Here is a 21026-nt window from a genome sequence, read left to right as displayed (position 1 = left end):
TTCTTTTAGGTTCTTCAACAGAGATGTGAACTGCATTGTAGAGTTCTTCAGGCGTAGATTTGGATTTGAGAGCAGTCTTCTTCCTGTGTTCACAGACATAGAGTAAGTATTGGTTTTTAGTTGCTTGCATTATTTTTTAACTATTGCATAGTTTATGTATACAATAATCCCCTTTGCTTTCACACACAGCACAAGTTAGGTTTGACTTACGTTTCTTTCTTTACAAACATGTGCTACACTTTATGTATTTATTTGTCAAAGAAACATGGCTGTACAAGTGATGTTTTGGTGTTATCACAAAAATCTCCAACATTATTTGACCAATTTAATTTAAAGATGTTGGGAGCAAACCTTTGACAGTGTAACAGGGTCTTAAGGAATCATCACATAAGGCTGCAGATTGTGCAAATAGTTGGGCTTTGTGAATCCTCCATTTTCCGTTTGATTCGATTCCGAGTCGAATCCCTACCAACTATTTGAAATTCGATTCCAATTTTGAATCTTTGCTTTCATTTTTAAGTTTTATTATTATAATAATTTGCATTAAGTTTATATACTCATATTACTGAAGGACAAATAGTTTCACAAACAAAAGAGTTGACAATATTATTTTATTACATACAATTTCCAGTTGGCAGTTGTAGAAATAATAATTAACTTGAATGTAAGAACTTCTTTAAATGCTATTTGTTACTTTCATTTACAACATTCACAGATTTATATAGGGCTACACTGCTATAGTTTACATATGAAATAAAACACTTTGACATAAGATTTATGGTGGGCTGTATACACATACATTGAAACAAATGATTTTACAAAAATAAGAATTACGTAGACCTACATGTTAAAGCTACTTAATCCTTTCACAAAAAGCTAAAAATATAGGCCTTTTTTTAGAGGTCTACGAACCTAAGAATATTACTTCGAGCCGAGCTCGAGCGAGCCTACTTGAAAGTTATCGAGCTTTTGTGGTACAGTTACACTTTTGGGAAATTATTTTTACCTTAAACTTATTATAATATTTGAAAAAATATTAAAATGAAGTGGGCTAATTAATTTTGGGTAACTATTTACAGCGTGCATTTATATTTTGCACTGCTAGGAAAAAGAAAACATTTTTGCCATTGAATCTTTCCTGTTTCCATTGGTTCATTAGTAACTGATATCATCCAACTAACATAAGCACAGTTTACAAGTATATGTTTGTGTAAATGTAACATATCTTTGGAATAATTTCATTCTTGTCAATTTTTCTGGAGTCCTTACTGAGCTTCAACAAACTTAGCATCAAAAAAACTTAGCATCAAAAATCATGTTGTTTGAAAAGTACATTCACATTGTTTCAACTTTTCCACTTTTCAACACAAAAATTCTGAGAGAGATTGTCATAGAGTATTAAATTCTGTTCTTTAATCTATCATGCAGAAAAATAATTTGTTCTGCACGTTCAGGAGTTAAATTAGCTCTACGATTGGAGATGGTGTTTCCAGCAGAAGAGAAGCATCTCTCGCTGGCAACCTGTGTGGCTGGAAAAGCTTTAGTAAAATTGCTTAACCTCAAAATTAGTGTCAAATATCTGTAACTTGTCATTAAATTTTAATCAATTGAAAGTAATAAAAATAGAAGCATTTTACTTAATTCAATTTACACTTGCAAAAAAAAACATACGCACAATAAACCTACATGGAAATTAAAGTCTTTTTCAATATCCTATAGTCTGAAATATGTTTACTCATGTCATCAAATGTAGAGCTGTACTGAAGAAGCAGATTTTGCCAATATTTAGCTGAATCGTCATTTCTGTCGACTTCCGATACGCTTGTTAATTTTCGGCCAATATTACTGAAAAACGAAAGAGACTGTCATAACCTAAAAATCCACGAGTACCCTTTTCACTTTTCGTAGTAGTACTGCATTCTTTCAGATCACATTATTTCTTAGCATCATTTGCCAACTGTACATATCAAAATTTAACATCCTTTTTTTTTCAATATGTTCTTTAATTTTAATATGTCAATAATAAATACATTACCATCACGGTAAATTTACATCTCGGTTGTTACGGTAACTATAGTGAAAATGTGGTAGCTATCATGCTTCTGTAGTAATTATGGTATCTACAAAGAATCTTTAGTTCTTTTTATGGTAATTATCTAAAGATAACTATTAATTGGGTTTGTACTGTAGTTATGGTACATCATCCATATTTCTTCGTAAGTTGTTGTTCATTTGTCTTTTCTTCATATTTATGTGCACCATTACTATTTAAGACAGGAACTTTCAGAAAAATTTTAAACTGGACTTTATATCACACATTTAATGGCGTAAATGATGAGTCCCCGGACAATTTAAAAGCTTTATACAGAAAAACCTACCATGCGGGACCTTGTAAGCTAATTTTACTGTATTTTTTTCCGTAAATAGTAAAACACCGTCTCAGTGCTTTCTGGCCAAACAACCTGCTGCTATTGAAGCTCGAAATTTTCGAGCCTAACAATTTTTTCGAGCCGAGCTCAAGCTTGAGGTAAGTACTTGGCTCGAGCTCGATTTTTGAGTACTCACAGACCTCTTTTTTTTTTTTTTTTTGGACTCAAAGCATTTCGAATCCATTTAAAATTAATCTGGGTGAGTTCGGGTATTCATGGAACCGAACCGAAATCGAAAATTTTGGGTACCCGCACACCCCTAGAAAATAGATTGGTGTAACCAACTTTAGGGGAACACTATTTTTCTCACTGACAACAAATCTCTTTTCATTTAATTCTTGCATCATAAAAGAAACATCAGTTCACAGGAAGTAATTATACATTCATTGTTCCAGGCCAGTTCTATAGTTCACAGTAGGGGTGAGCCGATCACCACATTTGCCGATCATGCCGATGCCAGAAATGTGGTACCGATCATGCAGATTTTTTTGACAGATTAGTGCTTTTTTAAGTTGGTTGTAAAATATGCTCCAAATTACTTGAAAAGTATTGCATACAGATACAAACGTGATCACTGTTGGTAAAAAGAAAAATATATGCACGGTATATATATGCACAATATATTTAACGGTCATGAAATGACATTAAATGTCTTGACAAATTTGTGGTGTTGAAGCCACGTGTCGAATTCCCACCATGTGAAATTTCGGCTTTGCAAAGGTTGCATCTTGCTTTCCCCTCATCACCTACAACAACGTTAAAATGTTTCCAAACAAAGCTGCTTTTCTTTGATATTTACAATCAAAATGCAATAATTAACTGGAAAATATAAACTCCAATTTTTAACTCTGACTTTCAAAACATTATCAAAATGACTAAACGAAAAACGTGATGAAAATACTGTGTTAAACACGCCAGACAGTCGAGGTCAACAATCACAGTTTGTTACACAATTGATTAGTAATGTATTGTTTTCAATTGAGTCGTCCATATACATACCCGTGTTTTATTGCATAATCGTTGCAAGACGTCCAAATTTGGAGGGAAAAAAACGTTCGCAATATGTTTTGGTCCCGCTGTTAGATTCTAACTGCTTTGTGTATGTAGTTTTTCCCATATAAAACAATGTATTTTATAGTTGAAATCTATTATTCATTTTAGTGATGGCCCGATATCCAAAAACCCGATACCGATACCGATTCCGATATTTCCAAATTTACCGATCCGATACCCGATACCCGATATTCCGATTATAGGCCTATCTCATTTCTAATACTGATTCTATACAATTGTGGTTCTGGAGTATTGTTAAAGACAATAATGAAAAATGTTAAATATTAATAAAACATACTTATGTGAATGTATATTATTTTTATTAATTGTAAAATCACATTAAATGAAAGCTAATAATGAAATTATCATAATGGCCTATAAATAAGCTCTCTAAATTCAAATTCACGATTCACTGCATGTACTTAGTCAAGTGTCTCAACTGTAATATACGAAAAATACCGTCCGAAAAACATAAAACTTTTGTACCCTTTGTATAATTTCATCATGGTAAACGACACGCTAGAAAGGAAGGTCTTCAATTAGAAAATTTTGTGACCATTGTTCAAGTGTATCACTCCATTTATTGGTGGGAAAACACGTTAAAAATAGGTGAAAAGTAATTTCAATACAACTTTGAAACTTACTGCAATGATTATAAAACCACATATCTTTATTTATGTTATTGGCAATGCACTCAATAATATAGCCAACATAATACCTTTGCTGCAACTTGCCCTACTTAAACACGTTTCATATTTTAGCTTTTGTAAAACATACGTAACGTCTTTGTATAGAACAGCAGTTGGCGACTATGAAACGACACGGAAAGAAAATGCCTGTTATATCATATATGTTCATGTTTACTTACGGCTACATCACTTATTAAATTAAATATCGTAATTATTTTTGTTTATGTTTTCAATTTATGTACACTTAGTGAACTTTGAAAATTCATCAAGCGAAAACATTTTGCGAATATCTGAAACGAATAAATATGCACTAATGACTGGGATTTGTGTGCACATTGAGGAATTGTACCGTCGGGATACATTGCAGTATCAGAAAGAAAAAATAGGCTTGAAATTGTTTCAGTGGAAAATATGCTTGGAATTACTAGGTAATATGGTGACGTGAAGAAAGATAAATTAAGCCCGCGGAAAAGAAGCTTGGAATTACGGTTAAGGATATGTGAGAAGTATTATTGGCGAGAGCAAACATTGGTTGTCAAAATATCGCAAGTATTTACCGATGTCCGATATTGAAAAATGTGCCGATATTACCGATCTCCGATATCGAATATCGAATATCGGGCCATCACTAATTCATTTGGACTTTACCGTTTACGTATTAAATTTATAGAAATGTGAAGTTGTCTGATGTGTAAATTTTCTTTTAAAGATATTTTCAATCGTTTTAACCTTTATCTGTTCGTCTTCGTCGCCGCTACGTATCGCATATGAAAATGTAGCCGGTTGGCATTATTCATGTTTAATTATGTTGATTCCAATGTAGAGCGAGTGCACATCATCGAATATCAATATCGATAGCTCGCCGTACACAAGCAACGTGCGCGCTCTTTCTCTTATCGAGTTAACTAAATTTAATAACCCACACTTTTTCGTGGTAATTGTGTACTACGGCGATAGTTCAGAAAACAAACCTGGGCAACGTAGCAAACATATAAACACAACGATGAAAATAAACAAGTAGTATGGACAACACGACGACGAAATGCGTTTTCTTTTTTCTATTATAAGTTGAACAAAATGTTTTTGTTGCATGACTTATTAAATGGTTTGCTGTGCTTTTGTTTACTCTTTTTAAACAAACGTACTTTTCATTAATATGTTTATTTTTTAAGAAAACTTTACTTAGTTTTTTTTTCTGCAGAAAAGATTAAAACACGTAAGTAACGTAAATGTTACTTAAAAATGTCAAGCAACAGTTTTGAAGCAAAAAAAATGTCGGCGCTTTTGTGTTACGTAAAGAGATTTTTTTTTGTTTTCAGAAAGCGGTAATCGGCAAAAAGGATCGGCATGCATGAAGCCGATCATGCAAATGACAAAATGACCAAAATCGGCCTATCTTAATAATTGGCAATCGGCATCGGCTCACCCCTAGTTCACAGAGAGTGGGCCACACATTCATAGGAGCCTGCTTTTTCAACAAAATTATTTGAAATTCTATTACGTATATAGTAAATCAATTGTTATAAAATTTTAATCAAACAATACAGAACCCCTACATTAAATAAATCTTCACTCTATGATAATATTCCAGATTTTTGAATTTGTGATGTATCCCATTTTAAAATAAACTTATACAGTATTACCATGTTGACATGATTTGTATATGAATATAATGTAAGTTTAGATAACCTTTGTTGGCAATGGTAGGTAGTCCTGCGCAAGTATGTGTTATTGACATATTATAAGTTTATCAATCTTGATTCTTTGAAATGGCACCTAGTAGGGTGTGTAAAATAATAATAATAATAGTGTTTTTTCTTTCTTTCTGTCATTTGCATAGCACAGAGATGGTTAAGGCCTGGAGCCATTACATTTGGTTCATGAATTCTCCAGGCACTATGTGCACCTCGAAACAATTTTTTTAAATATTAAATTTTGTTGCAATTTTGGCCCCTCACTATCTCTCTCCCCCCCCCCCCCTCCCATCCCAAAACTTTTGAATTCAGTTTACCTATCTTACTAACGAGGAGGAGCATGTGTAATGTACATTGTGAGAGTGTTCTGTTAGTAGACTGCTGTAGCAAAGCTTGGGTACATCAGCTAAATAATAAATAAATGTAAAAGAACTAATTTCTTTACATAACTCAGGAAAAATCAAAATAAATACTGAAAATGAGTTTGTCAGTGAAGCATCCAAAAGTCAGGTACTGTCAGGCAGGCTGCGGATAAAACGAAATGCACATCATGCTTGCAGGAGAGAAGACGACCTAGATGTGGAGGTGGCAGCCAGTGGGTTCACGCGCCAGATGGCGAGGGACTTCCTGGCCGAGGCGGAGGAGGAGGGAGACGAAATGCCAGCCAAGCCAGAGGACGAGGTGAGGCAGCAGCTCGAACAGCTTGTAGCGGGAGAAGCGAGCAGCGCGCATGATGGCAGGAGTTCCGATCCCACCATCGACGAAAGGCCCAGTGAAAATGTTTCACAGGCTGGCAAATGTATCGGTGAGGTAAGAATTAATGATGTAAAGTGTGATATAGGCAGAACTGGTCTGGAATATATTGATCAGCAAGGAATACCACCACGTATGGGCAGTGAAGGACTGCCTGGCGATGACCGCTCACGAGCAGACAGTGTTGGTGGGGACAACGGGCTTGGTGCTTACAGTTTCGATGATGCGAGGAGTGTCCGTAGCACGTCGACTGCGGCAACGATCGCCCCGGAGGAGATAAAGAAGCGGGTGAAGGACTCCATCAAGCAGCGAGAGAAGAAGCTAATGGCCAAGAAAAGGCTGGCTGTGAAAGGGGAGGCAAGCGCAGTGACGAGGTCGCGGAGGGAGAACATGGACAACATCAAACAAAGTGGAGGCATTTGGGGCTGGGAGTAACTATGAGCACAATATCTTTATTCAGTGGTCATTAACATACTGTGCATAGTTCAGGCCAGAAGTCTTGCGAGCCCACCCCATTATTCAAAACACAAGAGTTGTTTGCAATGGATTGGCATAACCAAAAGTGAGTAATCTACAGTTGATTCAGCACGAACTGGTTAAGCATCAACTCTTCTAAAAAACATTAACCATCCTGATGATACTGGTGCCTGTATTTATTTAAAAATAGCCTGTTGATTTATATAGTGATTTATACAGTGAAAGTCCGTTGTAACGAATACGGTCTATAACGTAAAGTCCGCTATAACGATAATCTCCATCGGCACCGTCAGTTTTGCATATGCTGCGTAGGATAAAAATTTCGGAAATAACGAATGCAGCGTGGGCTCATTTTCGCTATAGCGATAGATTACACACCTGTAATTTTGCTCTAAAATAATGAAAAAAATCTACAATTTCCTTAATAAATGAAAAACAGCTTCTCACAATTATTCCACGCGTCCGGCAAATGAAACAACACACATGATGTGGCCGTCTTGGCAACACCGCACAAGGTGGGGCCCCACAGCGAGCATAGCTTGCCTCGCGGCGATGAAAGCAAGACACTGCGAGCATTATTTATTTAGAATCACACCGACTGTAGCCCGTAACTCGTCTCACACTTGGCATCGTAAGCGTGCGGGGAGTTGACGAACACTGAACTTGTCGAGCTCGTCTCTTCTAATCAAAACGAAGCGGCGTCTGAAGATGATGACAATAATGACGACGAACCAAGTGACGTATCTGTTCCGTCCAAAACGTCAATTATGGAGGCACTTGACACATTCAGTCATTTTTATCAGCATGCAAATGCTTCAATGAAAGATTTGATGAACTTCCAAGAGGTCCAGTCGTTTATTTTGTCCGAAAGTCTAGTGAAATCAAGGCAAACAAAAATTGATTCTTTTTTTAAAAAGTGATTTTTAATTTTGTGTTATTTTCCAAGGGTCTGTACGAGTGATTATTTTTGTGTTACTGACCAATTGCTGTAAAAATTATTTTATATAATTTGTATGGTTGTCCAACGTAATTAGAGTTTTTTTAAAAATTTTTTTTTGTATTCAAAACTCCGCATGTATGCACCCGATATCATCAGCTTAGCGCACGTCTCCAGCAAACCAGCTGCGGTCAAAGCGACAGGAAGCGGCCGGCATGACCTTGCGTGACCTCGCCCGCCCGTCTCCATGTAAACAAACAGCTGTGCGCTTAGCCACAATGTGCGTGACGGCCTTATCACGGCCACGCGGTCTCATATTTCGCAGTCGGCAAGTGCTGATATAGCTTAAAAATGTTATTTTAGTAAGTTTTATGTATATTTCCTTTACTTTTGTTGTGAATTTCCATAGTAAAAACAAGCGAGAAAATAATATATTTTAAAAATGCTACAAAAATAAGATTTTTTTTTTTTTTTAAATTTTGGCTATAACGAAAATTCGCTATAACATTAACTTTTGGCGCCGTTATAAATTTACGTTATAACGGACTTTTACTGTGTGTATGTGTGTGTGTGTGTGTGTGTGTATATAAAATTGTTATCAAAACTAAGAAATAGTAATAAATTTTGGGTCAGTCATAGCTGAAATGAGAATATATATATATATATATATATATATATATGTATATATATATATACATATATACATATATATATATACATATACATATATACACACACACACACAGAGCTATGACTGACCCAAAATTTATTACTATTTCTTAGTTTTGATAACAATTTCATACAGGTCTTTATTGTGGTTCTCCATGCTTCCTCTGTGTACATTTTTGGGTTTGAATTCAGTGTAGCATACATTATTAATGTCCGACTTTGTTTCAGGTTTTTGCATAGCAAACCAGACACACACAGGATCCTTTCTTTTTCAGAGTCATTATTAGAATTGAAGTGATGCTCTTCTTAAAGAGTTTTGTTACAAAAAAATTTTAAGTATGTTTAGGGTAATATTTTCATGTTTTCAGGAAACAGCTGTTTTCTGTTAATAGTGTTCGAATCATACTGAAAATCCTATGTATTGGTACATGAACTTTTCAGTAAATAAAATGACTCAAAAGTGGTGAAACAAAACCTAGAAAGTGTTAAAAAAAAACATGAAAAGCAGTGAAAAAATATTATGCTCTCACGTCACTAAAAGCTGACTACAGTAGAACCTCGATGATACGTTCCCGTTTCATACATTTTCCCGTGTCATACGCCGAATAATTTTGGTCCCGCCGAAAGTACTATATCTACAATGGTTTACTTTCCCGGAACATACACTTATAAAATTATTAATTTCCTGTTTCATACGTTTTTACGAAGCAGAAAAGTCCTAAAATTCAAAATTTTTTATTATATTCCTCCTGATAAACTACGTTTTAATGCTTTTATTTTGAAAAAGTTCATTGTTTACCTTTGCAAACGTAAGAAAATAATTTTATCACACCATAGATATGGATAGTATCAGGAAGACTGTGCACTTCGCTAGTAGCATCTATGGCCAGCACCAAGCGAGACTAGTGGCGCAAACTAGCAATGATTATGATAATGGTGCACGCGCTTTACCAAGGCACGGATCTCATATTTTGTGCATTCATTAATCTTTGAACTGAATATACCAGTTTGTTATTGTTTTCTTACGATCGGATTGTTTTGTATTTTACGTTTCTCAAGTTAAAATTTAATTGAAAATTGTTCTGTTGCATAAAGTTGTTTGTAAAATGAAACAAACACAGCAAAAATTTCTGATTTTCTTCTTACAATAGCCTAATTTTTTTAAAATTTCTAATTTATGCTTGGTGACGTTTCCCCCTCTCCAAGAAAGGACTCCATAACATTTTGTAAGGCCACTGTTTCTCATGTTAGCTTTACTTGATTATGGACTGTATTTTACATTTCTTGTGGTTTTATTATATGTCTATATAATGATGAATTAATATATGTTATTAATATAATGCAATTATTTACACATTATGTATTTAAGTTTAATCAGACATTGTGCTGGTATGCTAGATTGAAAAAAAATGTTATTATTGCCATTCCCTTTTCATACACTTTCCCGCATCATACACCATTTTTGTGCCCTCCGTTGAAAAGTGTATGACAGGGGTTCTACTGTATTTACAATAAAACACTTATCTTTCAGCACAGATCCATATTTAAGCTTTGTTTGAATTCTGTACACATTATTTTGCCACTAATAAGTCACTTAAACACTGTCATATTATTTTACACCCTTAAAAAACTGACACAACACAACATGCATGTACACAAAACTGGAATGAATCTTAATCAATGATGAGCTTCAATAAAAATTTTTTGTTGAATCTGTTTTTTTTTTTTTGCCAGGAAAAAGTTTAGAAATGTCACTAAGACTGGTCAAAAGAAAACATAGTCATTATCTCTGTGTTTTCCTCCAGTAAGTTGTGCCGCCTATCTGTCACAACTGTACCATAGGAAGAAAAACACCTCTTGCTGTCAACTTTCGAACATGGCAGCCAAACAGCTCTCAGTGCAGCACAAACAAAAGCAGGAAAGTCATGCTTCATGGAAAGAAGCACTTCTACAACATCAGGCTGTTTCTTTTCTGCCTCTATTTTAACGATTTCCTTAAATCGTGTGTAACCACAAGCAATGTCGGATGGTGTCAATACAGTAAGTTTCATGCCAGGAAGGGTTTGAAATGATGTGACCAAGCTGCTGTTCACGTCATTGAGGACAACACTAGAAGGGTTGAACAGCTTTCCCACCACTTCAAATGTTTTCCTGCAAGGATCTCTTGACATTTGCTCTTGTAGCTTATCCATGGGAAGTGATGCAGTACGCTGGAGTGTCTGCTTTACTTCGGCCTGAAGAACTTTGCTTCCTAAATCTTCTAGTAAAGTAGCAGTTTCAGATTCAAAAATCCCATTTGCTGCTACTGAAAAACCATCTTTCAGTTTCGAAATTTTACCACAAAGAATATGGCTGGTTGGATATGAAGACCCCGCCAGACAGTCTATAAGTTCCATCAACTGTGCAGCATGTTCTCGAACAAACACGGCTTGTATGTGTACTTTTCTGAATATCTGACTTCGGAATAGCATTGAAAAACTCTACTCCAGCATTTGGTGAGTTTTGCATTTCGTTTGAACCGAAAAACTCAACTATGTCAGTCAGGTACTCAGAAACATACAAAACTGACTTGAACCACCTGTTCCAGCGAGTGAGGACTGGAACAGGAAACTGACAAATTTTCTTGTTAGTGCCTGAATATTTCTCTGTCAGAAACTGTGTGTAAAGGTGTTTGCATTTCCTAGTATTCTGAAATGCTGCCTTGCACTTAACAACTGCATTGTTCAGTTCAGTACAAACTTTTGGCCAGATATTGCCTACAATGCAGAGCTTATGAGCCCAGCACTGCACATGCAATACTTCGTCACCCAGAATGACTTTGAGACAGTCACTTCACTTGGCCATGTAACGAGCCCCATCACTGACAAAAGCAACTACTCAATCGTAGCTAACATCATACTTTTTCAAAGAATCTAGCACAGCTCTGGAACAATGGGTAGGATTGGCAGCTTCTAGGAAATGAACACCAGCAAGAAAAACTTTCTGAGACGCATTTGGTCCATGAGGCGGAAAAGTACAACAAAGACGCACTTCCCTCTCTTGTCTGTGGTCTCATCAGCCAAAACCGCTAGATATTTTCCAGCAATTTCAGCTTTAATGGTGGCAAATCTTTCCTCAGCTGCTATTGGTATGTAGTTTTCTCTTAATGTTCTGACTGTTGGCAAATCTCCAGCCCCTGAAAAATAATCCCCAATAAATGTAGCTATTTTAATACTACTGTTACTGAAAGAGATAAAAAATTATGCTAGTATTTGTTGGCTTGTAACAATTTGTAAATGTCAAACCCAATTTGCAATAATTAGTAAATACATACGGCCTGATCTGTAGAGGCTGTAGAAGAATTTTATACAAAAAACAATTTACAAACTAACCTTCAACAAATTCATGCATCGAGTCTCTGATGTTAGGTTCCTGTAGTTTCTCAAGAGGAATATTTGCCTTCATAAATGCTGTTGTTGTCTTGAGTGCAAAATTATCCGCTGCATATTTTCTTTTGTTAACAACCTGGAAACTACTACCAATCGTTTGCTGAAGGATGGCCTTTTTTGCACTTGAAATTCTTTTATTATTGATATGCTTTTCACTTTTTATATGTTTTACTATAGTGTCTCTTCTTTCCCAACTCACACATGAGTTACAGAACTTACAAAACAAAATCTTTCTGTCACTGGAATGTAAGCCTTCAGCAGAGAACTCATTTGCTCGAGTCAAGGCAGACTCTACAACTTTCGGCATTTCTGCCAATTTCTACCATACACGAAATCGCAATCACAACTTGTAACAAAACAAGTAATTATATGTGACGAGCCTAGTAACACCAACCTTTCACACAAACGTTTCACACAAACGTTAAGGGAATTCAAAAAATTAATAACGCAAAAACCTGTTTGTAAACATTGCACACAGCCTTAAAAATACAGCATCCTTAGGGATCAGTAAACGGTAATTACCGCTGATTAGTTAACAGCAAAGGTTATTCACGTTTGCACTTTGCAGCGAAACATTACAAAGGCAGTACGTTTTAAAATAATATTTAAAAAAATTTTACCATGAATCTCATTTTTCCATTAGATGAACTTTTTTTCCCCTCCCATTTTATGACTACGTCCAAAAACTTTATTTCCCGAATGATACGAAGTTGAAATCCATTGCATTGTAAGTTAGAGTATTACAGTTTAATTATTTAACAGAAAAAAAATTGCTATGTGTTAATTCCGTTTCAAACACAATTTAAATCTTCATAAAATTATCTGTTTTGTCGCCGTATGAGAATGAAAATCCAGCCAGACTGCCAGGCTGCAGGCTCTTCTGGCATAAACATCATAAATGTTTAGTTACATTGATGCCTCTATAGAGATTGTGAACGTAGCGTGATATCGATAGTTCTCTTTGCATGCACAGCGCGCTCTCTGTCTCCAGCCAAGTAAACTACAGTAGAATCCCGCCGATGCGACCCCCCTCTGATGCGTCCATTCCGTTTATACAACCGTTTTTTGAGAAACCGTGAAAAATTTGAGCAGAAAGAGTCGAAAATTTGAGTAAAATCGGCTGAAAAACAAGTCTGTTACACTTTTTTGGGCGCTGTGTGTTCACGTTTATCTTGGCGAGTGCTGTACTGTAAGCAGGCAGACAAAAGACGGCTAAAAATAGATACCACCCCTCTAGACTGTCCACGCTAGCCAATACCGGTAAACTGCGCGCATCACCTGATAGCATCTACGTGCGCGTCTATTGCCGTCCCGGTCCCGGTCCCGTTTGACGATTGTGACTCGTTTTTCAATTTACACGGACTCGTGGATTCGTGAAAATGAGTATAAAACGAGCCAGTTTGTCGCTAATGAAAAATTATGAGATTATCCAGCAAGTGGATAAGAAGACAATTTCCAAGACGAAGATAGCACAGAAATATGGCATTCCGAAGTCTACTCTCTTCACGATTCTTAAAAAAAGAGAAGAAATTATAAATGCAGTACAGAAGGAAGGCAGCGATTTGAAATTGAAAAATTTGAGGGACGCGACGTATTAGGTGCTTCAAGTGTGCGTGAGAGATAAGATAAAGAAGGTGAAGAGGGCGAGACCTGCCAGCCAATATATTTGTGGGAGGGGGAGACAGAGATAAAAGAGAGCGAGCCCTGCAGTAAGCGGAAGTGGTCAAGGTCGACATTTACCGTCACACACTCGCTAGCTAACGATGCTGCTGGTCGCCAGCCTCACACACACACGCGCGCACATACGCACGCGCGCGCCGCCAGACGGTGGCGACTGGCGAGTAGATGCGTGCGCAGCCAGCAGTTCTGTTCTCCTTCCCCTCACTTACCCGTCCACACGTGTTTTTTTCTTTTTTTTTTTACGCTGTGAAGGGACGTGGAAAAGATAATTGCTTGAGCTGTCAAAATAAACATCGCTGACGGCAAGGACGGGAGCGCATCCTGTCGGTCAGTCGCTGTGATTATCTACTCCAAAAACATGTCACAGCATTTCAGGATAGCATTGTTCTTATATCTTTCGTTTATAGCCGAATGTTTTCTACCTGATCCACACAAGTTCCTTCGCCACGTTTTGAACGAGAATAACAACCAGCCGGCTAGCATAGCCGAACTCGTGTGACGCAAATTCACTTTAAATTGGGGGGAGGGGTAAAATTGGCCCGAATTCTCTATTGCGACCATTCCGTTTATAAGTCCGTTTTTCCGGAAACCGTGAGGGGTCGCATCAGCGGGATTCTACTGTACATTTGAAAGCCCCGAATGCACTCTTTTGTGGTTAGTATGTACTACGATGCAGATAGGGCACGGTATGTTTACGTTTGTAAGTTACGTTTCACACTCGGGTGAAGGTTTTCATTTTCAATTCTTTTAATATGAAGTATGTTTTTGTGAAATGCCTCATTAATTTTAATTGTTTGACATGCTTTTGTATTCGGTGATTATTAAATAAACGTAATTTCCGTGAAGCAGTTCTGTTATGAAAAAAATAACCTCAACAGAAATGGTTTTCAAACTTCAAATTTCGTGAATAGATTCCAAAATTGTTAACATTTCGCGAAAACCCATCAAAACGATGAAATTCACGTTTCCGCGACGAAAATTCGCGATCGCGAAAAGTTCATGTCTCTACCTATGTATTGTGACTAAAATATTTTTGAACATCACCTCAATTAATTCAAGATGGTGCCTGCTTCTGCTATGTAAAAATAAGTGACTAATACTTAAAGTATTCAGTATTTAATTACAGGTAGGAAGTTAGTCATATTTGTTATCCACTTACAATTAATTGTACTAGACTAATATGCTAATAAAACCAGGGAAAGAAAGTCATTTCTAAAACCATTACCATTATATACGTGTATTAATCTTTTTGGTTTCGTATACAGTATAAACTCTATATAATGACACTTAACGGACTGAGCATTTTTCAGCGTTATGGAGAGTGGTCGTTAAATGGAGAGAAATAAAAGATATCATTTTACTATTCTATAATAATATGTATTTACTAATATAGTACACCTTTTTTACTCAACATTAATATTCATACAAATAACAACACTTATTGCATATAGTTAGAGACCCTATTTTTTTGCGAGGAAAATGCGAAATAATCCATTCATTCCAAATTTTCGCGAAATTGACAGATTTTTACACAAAATCCTGTGGAAAACGCTAGTTAAACGTAATATTAAAGTCCTACTAACAACACATATAACTCCCAAAAACAAGATTATTATGTGCTGGAGCTGGATGGTCGTCTGTGGCACGTCAACATTAATATTAAAGTTCCGTTCCTTAGATGAAGATGTATGTAAAAAAACCTAAGCAAACTTCTATCGTATGTAGTTTCGTAAGCACCACTAGATGGATCTGAATGTGGATTAAATAATGGTAGTTCCATTTGCGCCGCTAGATAGATCTGAAGGTAGATGACTTAAGATGTGCAGACCATTGTGTATCACCTTTGTCAATATTGTATCTATGGGCTACGAAAATGGAAATAAAATATTGTAAAAACAAACAACATTGACCGCGTGGATACGGCAGACAATTAAGTAGAGTAATCGTAATCATGCCAAAAATTGTGTCCGTGTTTCAGCGTGCACAAGAATTTGAAAGTGAAGGTTTTTATGTATTCGATAAAGCCAAACGTATCCTAATGTGCAAATACTGTAACCAAAGAATTGAATGGCAACGGAGAGACACCTGCACAAACAATGTAAAGCACGAAACCCACTGAATCGGATCGGCCTGGCTCGGTACGGCGTGGGTCGTCTCGGATCAGCCCCACCTTCTCGAAACCCACTGGAGTGACACAATCGGACCGTTCCGACCGTCAGTAACTATGGACAGCTAGCTCTTCAGAAGAAGACATTGTTGTGACAATTACTTGTAATGAGCTGGTGGAACAACGCAAACATGGTTTTTGGGTTCACGACATTTTCCTGAAACGGGAAACGTTAGGTGAATACCACCATTTATTTCCCCAGTTATTAAACAACGAGCGGAAGTGTATGGAATACTTTTGAATGTCCGTGTTTAAATTGTATGATTTGGTTGCCATGTTACCACTATGGAAGCAAGAACTGAACTTTCGTAAATCGGTTGGCCCAGAGGAGCGATTGGCAGTGACACTAAAGTAAGTATATGATAAGTAATGTTATGTAGATAGTGAAATCCTTTAAAAGCTCACAAACTACTATATTTGTACATTAATATGCATTGGTTTACTTCCAGGAAAATGGCAACGAATGTGTATTTTACCAAGGTAGTTGATTAATTTGCTGTAACATAAAAAAGTTGCCTACATGAAACTGAATTTGTAATTAATTGTTATATTTCAGAGCCAAATTGTAGTAAATAATGGGTTATCGTTATTTCAAAGTTAATTCTGTGAAAAACTACTATAAGGACAGAAGGTCCTGAATCGTTTGGCAGTGAATTAAGTCAAGTAGCTGCAAATGTTACAGTGCCATTTTGTCGGTGTTCAAATACCCAATATCAATATGCACATTCCATTTATACTTTTTACATTGGTTAGATGCGTTGATTGTTGCCATAACGAAGAAGCTATAGCAATTTCAAAAAAGCCTATATTTAAGTGAACATTATACAGCTTCACACATTTACAACAGAGTTTAATTATAATTTGTAGTGAAACGTTTTTCCACTGTAAGGTGTAGAGTAATAAGTTTCTACCTTTACCAGCTAGTACACTCACACTTCTTAAGCTAACAATATGTCCTCTGTAAAGTACATATGTAAGTATAATATAAAATATTTTAATGTTTATGTTTGTAGTTACCAAACATTACATAATTTAAATGAACGTGTTATATAATACGCATTTCACAATACATAAAAGAGAAACTGATAGGAAATATTCCGTACAAAACGTGAATCATATATTCTCATGAAAGGTGTGATTGGTACAGTAAAACCTCCATTAATGAATATTCTATTTAACGAATAAACCCATGCAACGAAATAAAATTTTGGTCCCGCTGAACCTCCATAAGATCAATGCTGTTTTAACCTCTAAATACCAAATTTTATTTGTTCCGAAATAGTGAAATTCCCTTTACAACGAACTGCCGCTTTGAAAAACACGCAAAAATAAACATCTCCTACAAGACATCCACTAATTTTTTTGCATTCACTGCTTAAAAATACGTGCGTATAACCTTAAAATAATATGCACCATCGTGGAAGACAATAAATAAAGCATCATGGATAACACACGTCGTGTAGACATGCCACACTTTGTTCAAAATGGCGGGTACATGTAGCGCTAGTGGCGGAAACCTCTCGTACAATCGCTCTGGCAAGACGAACAACTAGTATATTTTGCGTTTCTATGGTTAAAGATGCGCACACGCAAATATTTTTAACTATGGTGTAGTACATTTTCCGTTACCCCCCCCCCCCCCCTCCCCCTCCTCAGTTTTCACTGTTTATTTATTTCCACACATAGTTAGGGAAATAAACACGGTACTACTGTAAAATGAATTTTAATCTTAAAAAGCGGCGACAGATTGACATTAAAATAAAATTAGGAATTTTAAATGCAGTTGATGAAGATGGAAAATAAAAGTGATATAGCTAAACGTTTCGACATCCCGGCGTCTACACTTTCGACCATATTATCCAACCGGGAACAGATCGAAAACAACGCTTCTCTGGTGGGAACAAATCAAAAACGTGTGAAAGTACAGTAAAACCTTTTTGTTGCGACCCCATTTATTGCGACCACCTCTCTATTACAACCCAATTTCGAGGAACCGTGAAAAATTGCCGAAAATCCGAAGAAAAACTGATAGAAAATAAGTTTCTTGTGGTGAGTAGTGTGTTACTGCGTTTCTCTTGCCGAGTGTTGTACTGCCGTAGGCAGCGCATATCTAAAAATAGATACCACTTCCTGTCGACCGCTGTCAGCGCTTAACAACCCCCATTCCACGTCCCTTTGCCGGCAGGGTGCAGATAAAGGTTTTTGTGGCAACGTGTTTACGTTTAGCTTTTTGTGAGTGTCTAGTGTGGTACGCAGTTAAGGCAAAGAAAGCTACCTGCTGGATTTCTCTTGATTTTGATTACTATCGGTTGACAATTCACAGCGACCGTCTGGATGCACGCCCGCCTCGACTTGTTTTAACTGCCGCAGCGATGTTTATTTTGACAGCTCAAGCAATTATCTTTTCCCGTGGGTTGATAGAAAAAGGTCGCTTCACCCAGCATAAAAAAAAAGGCTACGCCACTTATTGCCCACGCAGGAAACACACTGGCTGCCGTCTGTCTCCCTCACATTTATCTTTCTTCTAACGTTCCACGTCTCACCTCTCGCGCGAGCAATAACGAAGCGACCATGCATTGGGCCGTTTTATTCTTTGTTTGGTGACAGCAGCTTGATTTTATTCTGTATATTCCTTTTCATAGGACCCTTGCTATTAAAATACATTTATATTTAAGTTTGAAAGCTTGTAAATTCCTTGCCAGAGATGACTGAACTTGAACTTGGTGTGAAAAGTGACATATTTTGACCCCTACCTCGCTGCTTTAGTACCCCATTCATAATAGCCCAATTTTATAGGAGAAGGGAGGGTGAAATGAGCATTTTCTCACTGAAAGTTTTTCAAAGGGGAGCAAAGTTGGGGTGTTATAAGGGAGGACACTAGATGGTTTGTGTGTCTGGGAGGGATGAGCTAGCCTTGAAGAATGTTAACGATAGGGGAGGGAGGGGTGAGCTTATGTGTCTTGAAGCCGCTGCCGCTAGCCAGCCGGGCGAGCTTCGTGTGCGCCCACTCGCGTTGTAGAACCTACAGCTGCCATATTTTTAAAGGAATTTTCCATTATTTTCTGTTATTTTTACATGAACATTATTGGAAGTATTATTTGTTAAATCCAGGGTTCGTGACATCGGTGTTCTAGTGTATTTAACTACGGAAAGCAGAAAACGTACATGTAAACTAACACATATTTTCTTTAGAGGTGGCCTGTAGGGCGACGGACTTGTTATGAAGGTTGAAGTGGGTTTAAAGCAAAGCCGTCTAGCATTGTGCGTGACAGCATCCTGCCATTGTACGGCTGGTTAGTGAGTAGCGGTTTGGGAAGGGTGGGGGGGGATGTTGAAATGAACTGAAAATTTCGGAAAACATCTACATGGTTGCTACAGGACTAAAAAACCGGGAAAACCGGGAAATGTCAGGGAAATTAAAATGGTCTGGGAATTCCGGGAAATGTCAGGGAAAATTCTACGAATTCTGAAAATTTTAAAGTTGCTTATAATTCAAACAAAGCTTTGTTTTGATGCGCTCGTACCGCTACCGAACGACTCCGCTAAAAGGCTGCTGCTTAAGAGCGCGTGGGAGATAATATTTTCTCGTGCGCGGTCAGTTGAAGTGGTTCATTTTTTCCTCGTAGGATAGCGCAGCGTTCGGTCACGGGCGTGTAGAGCGTATCCAAGTGGAGACCCCGCGAACTAGTAGGAAAACGGAATGTCACCCGGGATGACTGTAAGGGGGGGGGGGGGGGGAAGTGAGAGACAAAGACGAATGTAGGACGGCTGATAGGGGTGGGATGAGTCAGCTCTAGCAGTCGAGGCAACGGCTTTGTGATGTGCTGAGAAGCACAAGACGACACTGGACTCATCACGCCCGTTTCATACATAACCAGACAGAGCGGATAGAACATTTTTTTTTTCGTTTAAAGGAACGCCGTTTTTATGCTTAACTGTTTTGGCGCCCGTGGATGTTACTGTGTGATACAACACCACTTCGTTTAAATAAAAACCGTACAACAGTTCTGGTACATAAAATATTACTAAGTAAATTTATCACTCATGTTTATTTTACATTTTACTGCAAGCGAAACAAAAAAAAATAGAACTTTAGATACAAGGTTTCACTACATACCTAATAGTTTAGTATTGTCATCTGCCTGACAACTTCAGAATGAAGCTTCTTATTTATACCTTTTTTAATACACTTGACGTTTCTGACTCGTGTTTTGTAACAAATGTACCGTTGATTTGTAGAGAATAAAACACAACATAATTTGTTAATAGTTTGAGAAGATAACAGCATATTAAACTCTGAAAAATCGCCGATCTCGGCACTTTCCGCATTACAAAATATCGGCTTGACCTCAACTTTTTCTGCTCTTATCACGCGAGGTTGCGTTAATACCAATGGCGCGTCCTGGTAGGCTGGAACAGTTTTCCGCTCTGTCTGGTCAGCGTTGTCTGGCTGACCCGAATTACTAGGCACTGGCTCAGGCAACTGAAGCTGAACTACTGCAGGAAATATTATTCTAATCAGTTTGCTAGTGTACTATTTTCTACATGAACATTTGCTAATTGTTTCTCCAAATTTCGTTTCGAAGTTTAAAAAAAACATGAAGTCCGTGTAGTCTACATTTTTGATTGAAAAGTCAAACAAGAATTTGTCTTTTTTTTCCCCCACAATGGACCTAGATACTAGTTTCTATATTTTCTCTAAATCCAAATGTCCATACTTTAATTTTAACTTTAATTTAACTTTTATAAATGTATGTTGTGTATAATTAAGATTACCTTTTTTTATCGATCAACATAATATTTGCTCCGTAACCAATTAAGTGAACTTAAAAGTGAATGTTACTGGCATTACAGTATATTACACATAAATTATTATTATTGCAATCACAACTGGTAATCATAATTTAAACAGAACTACTATAATCTATTTCATTGTCCGAATTTTGACGTTTAGCTTGTGAGAAAGGTCTCTGTAAACAGGATTGCAAAGATCTTATTTTACCAGAAAACTATTGGACTGCCAGAAACTTTCTAAAAAAGTGAACGTCAA

General features: G+C 36.9%; 1 protein-coding gene across 2 annotated transcripts in view; it reads left to right on the top strand.

Moving 5' to 3' along the window:
- LOC134527165 (serine/threonine-protein kinase RIO2) overlaps positions 1 to 21026 on the top strand; it is a 93947-nt gene that overhangs the window by 48422 nt on the left and 24499 nt on the right. For both annotated transcript variants that reach the window (XM_063359560.1, XM_063359561.1), the window contains exons 6-7: positions 10 to 102; positions 6426 to 21026. The exon at positions 6426 to 21026 is cut by the window's right edge and continues 24499 nt beyond it. In XM_063359560.1, coding sequence (XP_063215630.1) covers positions 10 to 102; positions 6426 to 7053 — 721 coding nt within the window. In that variant the 3' untranslated portion in view covers positions 7054 to 21026. The remainder of the gene's footprint in view (positions 1 to 9; positions 103 to 6425) is intronic.

Source organism: Bacillus rossius, chromosome 1, assembly GCF_032445375.1.
Source record: "Bacillus rossius redtenbacheri isolate Brsri chromosome 1, Brsri_v3, whole genome shotgun sequence".
NCBI classification, from domain to species: Eukaryota; Metazoa; Arthropoda; class Insecta; order Phasmatodea; family Bacillidae; genus Bacillus; species Bacillus rossius.
Note: the sequence above shows the minus strand (reverse complement) of the source record. Positions and strands in the feature narration are given on the sequence as shown.